The 10,056-nt window shown below is 57.3% G+C and overlaps 1 protein-coding gene across 1 annotated transcript; it reads left to right on the top strand.

Moving 5' to 3' along the window:
• Nucleotides 1-654: 654 nt before the first annotated feature.
• Nucleotides 655-9,447, top strand: VSIG10L (V-set and immunoglobulin domain containing 10 like). Its single transcript, XM_079907600.1, has 9 exons — nucleotides 655-1,706; nucleotides 2,129-2,422; nucleotides 2,581-2,865; nucleotides 3,833-4,087; nucleotides 4,507-4,785; nucleotides 5,202-5,495; nucleotides 7,952-8,065; nucleotides 8,290-8,444; nucleotides 8,944-9,447. The coding sequence occupies exons 1-9, from the start codon at nucleotides 746-748 to the stop codon at nucleotides 9,013-9,015; spliced, it is 2,709 nt and encodes a 902-aa protein (XP_079763726.1). The 5' UTR covers nucleotides 655-745; the 3' UTR covers nucleotides 9,016-9,447.
• The last annotated feature ends 609 nt before the right edge of the window (nucleotides 9,448-10,056 follow it).

Raw genomic sequence — 10,056 nt, 5'->3', positions numbered from 1 at the left:
GCAAGCGGACGGAGGAAGTCAAGGCCTGTGCTGGGGTCTGGCTGGTAGAAAGAAAGGGATGGAGCAGAGAGATTCAGGGGGCAGGAGGGGTGGGATCCAGAGACTGACAGCCGTGAGGGGAAGGAACAAGGGAGGAAGGCTCCCAGCATCCCTCTAGATGGCGGCGCCACACTGGAGATGGAGAGTGCAGGAGGGTGGGGTTAGAGGGAAGACTCTACGTTTAGTGGGACATGGGGCATGTTAAGACCTGGGGGTTGAGGAGACACAGTTCCGGCTCTCAGGAGAGAGAACTGGGTGGAAGATAACCCTTTGAGACTCGGCCCTGAGGGCAACAGGGGACCATGGAGAGCAGAGGGGGAGCAGGGTCAGACATGGGTATTTGAAGATGTAGGCAGGACAGAGTGGACCAGACGCCAGGAGGCTGGGGGCGGGGTGCTCTCTCAAAGGGCACCTGACCCTCCTCCAGGAAGTCTTCCTGACGTCACCCCCCCACCCCCCTCCACAAATTTGTTACTAAGTTTCCAGCTGGGACTCCAGTCTCACCGTCTGCCCCCAGGGTGTGGGGAGTGCAGGGGTTACGCTGGGCCTCCCCTCAGTCGGGACTAGCTGATGAGGACAAGTGGGGTGGGGTGGGTGTCTCAGTCATATTATCTGGGTGGGGGATCCTGGCACCTCCCACTGGATCTGGCTCCCTTCCCCGCCCAGGAAGCTATCCGTCCTGTTGGACTCGTCTAGCCCGGGAGGAATGGGTGCAGGCCCTGGGTCTTGCCCCGGTTTCCTCGCGGGTGCAGCTGGCACCATGGGCACCTCACGGGCTCTGCTACTCTTCCTGCTGCTGGGTAAGCCCCCCACCCAGCCCCTTGCCCACCATTTCCCTTTTCTGCAGCCCAACAACTCCCTCCCTTCTTTTTCCTCTGCAGCCTCGGGAGTAAGGGTCCTCGCCTTCAAAGCCTCTTCAGGAATTCAGAGAACCAATCTCTCCTCGGACTCAGAAAGATCTTCCCAGGGCCCGGGTTTGAAAGTTCCCTCCATCAAACCCCCCAGCTGGAAATTTCCAGATCAGTCTCCAGGTTCAAAAGCTGATATCCCTCATTCTGAACGGTCTCCTGAGGTGCTGAATTTGAAGGACGTGCCCGGGTCCTTCCGGTCCACTGTTTCTGCTGAGGGCAAAAAGCTGAAGCTGGACCCCTTCTCTGGAAAACCTGGTTCCAAAGTAGTTCCTCATGCCTCGGGTTCTCGAGTTCCTGCCCCAAACCCGGAGCCTTCCTCCTCTGTTAAGACCCCAGCTTCCAACAGGCAAGTCCCCAATACGAACATCTCTGTGGAGACCCCAGTTTCAAAATTCTCCCCTGAGGATGCGGATCCCAAAGTTGCCTCAAGCTTATCCCCGCAAGTGGGGGGCCCTCTTGCGGTGCTGGTGGGGACCACAATCCAGCTGCCTCTGCTTCCAGTTCCTGGCCTTGGTCCCCCTTCCCCTCTGGTGGTTTGGCGCCAAGGTTCCAAGGTGCTGGCAGCTGGGGCCCTGGGGCCAGGGTCCCCTCTCATCAGCCTGGACCCCACGTACAAAGGCCGCCTACGATTTAACCAGACCCAAGCGAGTCTGGAACTCTCCTCTGCCCAGCTAGAGGATGCTGGGGTCTACACAGCTGAGGTCATCCGGGCCGGGATCTCCCGGCAGATGTGGGAGTTCATTGTGCGTGTATATGGTAAGTGGGCCCTGAGGTCCAGAGTGCTGGCTGCAGGGGCTGCTGTGGGCAAATTACTGCTCTTCTGAGGATGTGTTTCCTGCCCCAGAGGAAGGGGTTCCTAGACAGGGGAGAGAGGACTTCTGGGCTGGAGGGAGGGAGAAGAGGAGCTGGGGGTCAAGACAGGTGCTTGAGGGAAATTGGACCTGGGGACCAAAACTCCTGGGAGCCCGGACTCCCAAGTCCCAGAGAGGGGAGAGCTGGGGACTCAGACTCATGGGTCTGTGAGAAGAAGAGGACTCTTGGGGCTAAGAGGAGGGCTAAGAGGGGGCCTCGGCTGGGGCGAAGTCCTGGGTGTAAGAGGTGGAGGGGGCTGGGGCTCCCTGGTCCTAAGGGACGAGGGGGCTGAGAACCGAGTCCTGAGTCCGTTCCCCCTCTCCCAGAGCCCGTGTCCAACGTGTCGGTGAAGCCTGAGGCCCCGGAAACCGAGGAGGGGGCGGCGGAGCTCCGGCTGCGCTGTGTGGGGTGGAGGCCGGGTCGCGGGGAGCTGAGCTGGACCCGGGACGGACGCGTCCTGGAGGCAGGGGACCCTGCGGGAGTGAAGCCACCCCGGATCCGCGTAGAGGGCGACCAGCTGCTCATCGCGCGCCCTACGCGCAGCGACCACGCCCGGTACACCTGCCGCGTCCACAGCCCCTTCGGCCACGCGGAGGCCGCGACCAACGTCAGTGTTTTCTGTGAGTGCGGCGGTACCTCCGGTCGGGGACAGGGATCTGAGGGCTCAGGCTCCTGGAGTCCCTGGGGAGGAGAGGGCTGGAGGTCCAGTCTCCGGAAATCCTGGAGGAGTCCCAGTTGACCCCGACTCTCGCGGTTCCGACCCCCTTCCTCCGCCTAGACGGCCCGGATCTGCCGGTCATCACTGTCTCCTCCGACCGCGACGCCGACCCCGCCCTCTTTGTCACCGTGGGCAGCAACGTGACCCTGCACTGCACCGCCGCCTCGCGGCCACCGGCCGACATCACATGGAGCCTGGCCGACCCGGCCGAGGCCGCGGTGCCCGCCGGCCCGCGCCTCCTTCTGCCCTCGGTCCGGATCGGCCACGGCGGCGCCTATGCCTGTCTCGCTGCGAACCCGCGCACCGATCACCGCCGCCGCTCGCTGCTCAGACTCCTTGTGGCGGGTGAGAGCCGCGGGGTGGATGGAGGGGCGGGGCCAGCCAGGAAAGGCGGAGATGCCCGGGAGAACGGGCGGAACCAGCAAGGGGCTGGGATACCCGGGGGGGGATGGGCGGGGGGAAAGAGCATGGTGGGGCGTGACCGGCAGGGAGGGGCGGAGATCCCAGTAGAAGGAACGGGGGGGGATGCACAAGAGAAGGGGAGGAGCAAGGATGCCCAGGAGAGGGGGCAGGGCCAGCACCGAGAGGGCGGAGCTTCCTGGGGATGAAGGAGTAGTCAAGGAAAGGGACTAAGTTGCTTGGGCCAGTAAGTGGGATCAGCAAGAGAAAGAAGTTACCTGGGAAAGGGGGCAGGGTCACGAGAGAAAGGGGTGGAATCATTCTAGATGTCCAGAAAAGGGGAGGGTTCAGTAGGAAGAGGCGACTCGTGGAGTAATCAAAGAGGGGGGCCAGGGCTTCCCTGGTGGCGCAGTGGTTGAGAGTCCGCCTGCCGATGCAGGGGACACGGGTTCGTGCCCTGGTCCGGGAAGATCCCACATGCCACGGAGCGGCTGGGCCCGTGAGCCATGGCCGCTGAGCCTGTGCGTCCGGAGCCTGTGCTCCGCAACGGGAGAGGCCACAACAGTGAGAGGCCCGCGTACCGCAAAAAAAAAAAAAAAGAGGGGGGCCAAAGTAACCTGGTAGAAGGGGTGGAGCTAGAGAAAAGGTCGGGGTTACGTTTGGAAGGACAGGGATCAGTGTGGGAGGATGAAGTTTCCTTCGGAAAGGGGGGCAGTCAGTGGGGCTGCGACTGCCCACTTAGCCCAGGAGTTGCCGGGGAAAGGGAGCGGGGTCTGCAAGAGAACGGGGCAGGGTCAGTGCCTACAGGGCGGGGCCAGGTGAAGAAGGAGTGCAGTGAACGCGCGAGAGGCGGGGCTCGAGGGGAGCTGGGAGAGAGCTGACTGACCCCTTGAGCTCTCCCTCCCCTCTACAGATCTGCCCCCCGGGTCCCCACAGTGCTCAGTCGAAGGGGGTCCTGGGGATCGCGTCCTCCTCTTCCGCTGCTCGTGGCCCGGCGGGGTCCCTGCCGCCTCCCTGCAGTTCCAGGGTCTCCCCAAAGGCGTCCAGGCGGAACCGGTGTCCTCGGTGCTCCTGGAGGCTGTCCCCGCCCACCCCCGGCTCAGCGGCGTCCCCGTCACCTGCCTTGCTCGCCACCTGATGACCACGCGTACCTGCACTGTCACCCCGGGTGAGAGCTTCTTTCCTGTTTCCCGAGGAGGAGGGGCTATTTCTTTGCTCCATTAGAACCTGAGAAAAGGGGACTTCCCAACTACAGGAAGAGAGATTTCCTCTATCTAACCCTACAGAAGGTCGGAGGTTTTCCTATACCTAAAGTAGGGGCGGGGCCAAAATTTCTTTCCTGGACGGAGAGGGCTGACACTTTCCCACGTGTTCAGAGCAATACATGGTTGAGAATAATATGAGTTTCCCAGGCCAGGACCTGGCCTGTCTCACGTACTTCCTAAGTCCTTGTTAAGGAAATCAGATGAATGAATGAGGGAGGGAGTGAAAGGGCAGATCTTCCTCTTTTGGCTAAGGTGCCCTATTAGATTCATCAAAGGGCACAGGACCTGTTCTCTTTCTTGATTGGGTTTGTTCCACCCACAGAGGCCCCTCGAGAGGTGCTGCTGCATCCGGTGGTCGAGGAGACACAGTCAGGGAAGGTGGAGGTGGCGCTGCAGGCCTCTGGCTGTGGCCCCCCTTCTCGAGCATCTTGGTTCCGGGAAGGGCGGCCCCTGGCCTCCAGAGGCCGCAGGCACCTGCTGCTCAGCCAGGATGGGCAGAGGCTCCTGATCGGCAACTTCAGCCTGAACTGGGACTTGGGAAATTACTCCGTGATGTGCAGTGGGCCGCTGGGTACTGGGACCGACAGGATCACCCTCACTGGTGAGCCCCATCCTTTCCCGGAACCCAGGTCCTCCAGCCCTCTCTTCTCTCAAACCCAGGAGACTGGGATTCCAGCCTGTTCCTCCCTCAGACCAAGGAGCCCAGGCCCTCAGTTCCCTCCTTCCTCAGACACAGAAATCTTGGTCCCTGGCCTCCGCCGACCCCAGACCCTAGAACTCCCACCCCCAGATCCCTGACCCGTCAGGGAATCCTGGACCCCAGTCACTTTTTCCATGAAACCCTCAGACCCAAGAGTTTGGGCCCCCAGTCCCTTCCTTTCTTAGACCCAGGAGTTGGGGTCTCCAGACCCTCTGCGCCTGGGACCTAGGAGCCCAGGCCCGTGGCCCCCTTTCCTCTCCCTGCTAGGACCCATGAATCCAACCCCCACCTTGATTCCACCCCCGCCCCCTCCCCAGGACCTTCTATCTCCTCATGGAGGCTGCAGAGAACCCGGCATGCAGCAGTGCTGACTTGGGATGTGGAGCGAGGGGCCCTGATTAGCAGTTTCCAGATCCAGGCCCAGGAGAGCCCTGACCTGAGCAGAGCCACCATGTCCAAGGACTGGACCTCCCTGCTCACCCTCGGACCTCGGGATCGCTCAGCTGTGGTGCCCCTCCTTCCTCAGAAGCCCCAGGTCTGGGTCTTTCGTATCCTGCCCACGCTGGGGCTCCAGCCAGGGACCCCATCCGACAGCCGGGTCTGCTGTGCCGGTGAGTTGGAGCCGCTGGGCTTCGTCCTGGGCTGAGAAGCCCTTGTCGTGGGCTCCCTCCTGTCAGTCTGTTTTGTTGGATCTTCCTTCTTTCTCTGTGTTAGTTTCCTGGGGTTGCTGTAATAAGGTCCCATGAAGTGTGTGGCTGGAAACAACAGAAGTGTATCTCTCCTAACCCTGGAGGCCAGGAGTCTGAAATCAGGGTGTCTGCAGGGCCGTGCTTTCTCCGAGACTCTGCGTAGCCTTCTTGCTTGCCTCCTTCTAGCTTCTGATGGTGACGGTCAATCCTTGGCACCACTCCAGTCTCTGCCCTCAGCTTCCCACAGCCTCCTCCTCCCTGTGTGTGCCTCTGTCTTCTTTTTTTAAAATATAAATTTATTTATTTATTTGTTTTTATTTTTGGCTGTATTGGACCTTCATTGCGGTGCACGGGCTTCTCATTGCGGTGGCCTCTCTTGTTGCGGAGCACGGGCTCTAGGCATGTGGGCTTCGGTAGTTGTGGCGCGCAGGCTTAGCTGCTCCGCGGCATGTGGGATCTTCCCGGACCAGGGCTCGAACCCGTGTCCCCTGCATTGGCAGGCGGATTCTTAACCACTGCGCCACCAGGGAAGCCCCGCCTCTGTCTTCTTGTAAGGACACAAGTCTTATCAGATTAGGGCCCACCCTCATGATCTCATCTCGACTTGATTGGTTGAATTGTGTCTCCCCCCAGAGACACTGTAGTCCCCTTTTATCCTCGGTTTTGATTTCTGAGGTTTCAGTTACCAGGGGTCAACCGTGGTCTGAAAATATTCCATGGAAAATTTCAGAAATTGGCGATTCGTAAGTTTTAAATTGCGTGCCTGAGCAGCGTGGTGGACTGTCACGCTGGCCCCCTCCATCCCACCTGGGATGTGAATCACACCTCTGTCCGGAGTATTCTGCCTGTTTGAAACTGTCTCAGTTATCAGCTCAACTGTCACGCTATGTCAGTGCTTTCGTTCAGGTAACCCTTATTTTAGTAATGGCCCCAAAGCGCAAGAGTAGTGATGCTGGAAAAAGCATAGAATACGTAGGGTTTTGTACTATCCGTGGTTTCAGGCATCCACTGAGGGTCTTGGAATGTATCCCCTGAAGATAAGGGCAGGGGGAACTACTGTATACTGACGTCCTGACCCTCAGTACCCGTGAACGTGACCTTCTTTGGAAAAGAAGTCTCTGCATATTATCTGGATTACATCTGCAAAGACTCTATTTCCAAAGAAGGTCACATTCACAGGTACTGAGGGTTAGGATAGCACTGTATCTTTTTTGGGGAGACAGTTCAACCAGCAACACTCCCCAACTTCTAAGTATTGGATGTGTCAGCCCTCAGCCCTCTTCTCCACCTATATTTCTCCCCAGTGTGGCCTGTCCACTCTCATCACCTTATATATCATTAATACTCAGATGACTCTCAAATGTCTGATCTCCAGCCCAGACCTCTGAACTCCAGACTTGACATCTTCACTTTGGATGTCCAGCTGGCATTTCAGACTTTACATGTCCAAAATAGATCTCTTGAGGTTTTTTTCTCCCAAACTACACCCTCCCCCCCACCCCCCACCAACTCTCCAGTCTTCCCATCCTGGGACAGGGCACCACCCAAGTGCTGACATCACCTTCAACATCCCAAATACCAGCAGGGTCCCATCGCTTCCTTCTGAGATGCTTTCCCAATCCGTCCACTTCTTTCCATTACACTCTGGTCAGACACCACCATCCTCTCTTGCCTGGACTGCAGCAGCCGTTTACCTGCTCTCTCTATGCCCCCTCTTGCCCTCTTACAATCCATTCTCCAGGTAGAAGCCGAAGTTATGCAAATCTGATCACGTTGTTGCCGCCTTGCTGAAAAGCCTTTCGTGCCTAGGCTCTGGCCCCTGTGAATCCCTCTAACTTCATCCTTTACCTCTTCCACCTTCATTCTGTGTCATCCACCCACAGTTTTCATTGAACGCAGAAAACTCTTTCCTACCTCTGAGTCTTTGCATGTTCCGTTCCTCCTGCTTGGAACACCCTTCCCCCTGTTTAGCATGCCCGGCTCCTTACTCCCCAGGTCTCTGCTCAGATGTTCCTCAAGGACCTTCCTTCACCCACTTTTCTAAATGTCACCTCCCCTTCCATATTTTCTATCATAGCCCATTGATTTTTTCTTCTGAGCACAATCTGAAATTATGTTATTTATTTGCACATTCGTTTCTGATTTCCTCCTAAAATGAACCCTCGCGATAGCAGGTATCTTCGTTTGCTCACCAACGGAGCTTCACCACCTGGCAGAATGCCAGGCACACCACATTCACTAAGGAAATGTTAAATGAATTGAGAGTGCTGGGGTCCCAGATTCCTGGGTTCTGACGGGGGGCTGAGGCAGGGGGCTCAGGAAACAGGTCCAGATTTGGCCCCCGCTCTCCTTATCCTCCTTCTCTTGGTCTCTTCCAGGCCCCATCCTGGGCCCCGGGGCCATCGCTGGCATCGTCCTGGGCTCCCTACTGGGCCTGGGACTCCTGGCAGCACTTCTCATCCTGGGCATCTGCTATCTGTGCCGCTTTCAAGGTGAGTGAGTGACCGAGTCGTAGGTTCCCTACAAAGAGTCCCATTGGTTCAGCATCTGAACCAATCAGCAGCAGTTACCTCATCCAACCTGCCTGCCTACCTCCATATCAGCCAATCAGCGTAAGGCTCCACCTCTCAGCCCAGTTTCCCTTGCCGTTGACTGCGTGGGGGTGTCAGAGCAGCCAATCAACTGCTTCTATTTCTCTTCCTCCTCCCTTTCCCAGGAAAGACTCCTAACAGAAAGAAGCGTACGCCCAGGTTGACCCCTGTATTCACCGTACCGGAAAATAAGATGCAGAGCGTGACCCCAGAGCAGACCCCACAGCCTCTGCCCCTCGAAGTTCCTCTGGAGGACCCTAGCCCAACCAGGGCCCACCCAGTGAGTGTGGGTGCCCCAGTGTCCTGGAATGGGGGTGGAACTTTTTGTGTTTTAGTCAGAGGAGATGGTTTGAATTCTCTTCCTCCAGCTTTTCTTATTGGTTTACAAAATTGGTAGATTTTCCCTGTCTTTTTTTTTTTTTTAATATATAAAAGTTGGACAGGACTTCCCATCCAATTTTTATATATATTAAAAGAAGTGCGAAATTCCAATTCCCCCCCCCCCGCCAAATGAAGGAAAACGCCTTCATTCTTTTCCATAAAAATTGGCAAAACTTCCATTTTCTCTCCGAAGTGGGATAGAACGTCTTCTTCCCCATAAAATTTGGGTTGTTGCATGTCTTATCTCTCCCAAGGGTGGCTAGACACTTTTTCCTCCTTGCAAACGGAGGGAACTCAGCTAATTTTGGAATGGTGCGAGCTAGCTCTAGAAAAGGGTGAGTTATGTCACATCCAGGGCAACCCCTGAAGTTGTCCCCCTTCCCTCCCTTCGCTTACAGGCCTCTGGTCCGAGGACAGTCAGCTTTCCACGTGGGGACCCCAAGATTGCTCGGACAGCCACGCACGTGTGACCAGGGCTAGTGGCCTGCTCTGCGCAGGACTTTTGGGGCGGGACTTCCTGTTTCACTCCAGCAGCAGTAGGGGACCTCCTGTCCTGTTGTGACTGAAGGTTGGACCCGTAAGGTGGGACTTCCTGTCTCCCTCTCTCAGCGCAGAAGACTCGCCTTGTATTTGTGCAGCTAAGGAGATGGGACTTCTGGGCTAGGAGAGACTCCTGCTGACCTAACAGTGTGGCCTGCACAACCTCCAAGCAGTCAAGGACCTGTGGCCGACTGGGAGGGCTTGCTGTGCTGCCCCGAGCTGGAGAGGGCGGCCTGCCTCCATTCTCTAGAAAGGTCTTCCTATGTCAACGTTTGCCTGCTTCAGGCCACACTCCATCCAGCTCCCGGGGTCTTCATCTTGGATCAGATCGCGTTCCTCTTCTCTTTAAGCCCTTCTATGGCTGCCCGTTGCCCTTCAGATATTGTCCAAACTCCTCATCATGACCTTCAAAGTCTTGTGGTTTGGCCTCTGTCAGCCTCTCTGACCTTCCCTTCCAGAAGTTTCACCCCTGCTTCTCTCCACCATACTTAAGTTTGCCTCCAGGCCTTTGCTCCCAGAGTGTACTGGGCCTGGAGCAACATTCTTTGCTCTATGTCATTCATTTTTTTTGTGGTACGCGGGCCTCTCAGTGTTGTGGCCTCTCCCGTTGTGGAGCACAGGCTCCGGACGCGTAGGCTCAGTGGCCATGGCTCACGGGCCCAGCCGCTCTGCCGCATGTGGGATCCTCCCGGACCGGGGCACGAACCCGCGTCCCCTGCATCGGCAGGCGGACTCTCAACCACTGCGCCACCAGGGAAGCCCTATGTCATTCATTTTTCAAGTGTAAAGGTAACCGTTACCATCTTAGAGGACCCTTCCCTAACCCATGACCCTAACGTGCCTCAGTCACGGGCTTAGGTCCCAGAGGCCCTGAACCACCTGCTCCTCGTAGTTAAACACATAACTATTTGTTTAGCCTCCGACCCCCTCTTAACCGGGAGCTCCACGAAGGTGGAGACCGTGTCGTTATC

Source organism: Stenella coeruleoalba (assembly GCF_951394435.1).
Source record: "Stenella coeruleoalba genome assembly, chromosome: 20".
In the NCBI taxonomy this organism is placed as follows: domain Eukaryota; kingdom Metazoa; phylum Chordata; class Mammalia; order Artiodactyla; family Delphinidae; genus Stenella; species Stenella coeruleoalba.
The sequence above is the reverse complement of the archived record's forward strand: the minus strand, read 5'-3'. Positions and strand labels throughout refer to the sequence as shown.

What these genes read in the sequence shown, in the direction of transcription:
- VSIG10L (XM_079907600.1), top strand. Translation starts at nt 746, where the DNA reads ATGGGTGCAGGCCCTGGGTCTTGCCCCGGTTTCCTCGCGGGTGCAGCT. An exon ending in GACCAACGTCAGTGTTTTCT is followed by an intron (nt 2,423 to 2,580) that starts GTGAGTGCGGCG and finishes TCCTCCGCCTAG; the next exon opens with ACGGCCCGGATCTGCCGGTC. An exon ending in TACCTGCACTGTCACCCCGG is followed by an intron (nt 4,088 to 4,506) that starts GTGAGAGCTTCT and finishes TTCCACCCACAG; the next exon opens with AGGCCCCTCGAGAGGTGCTG.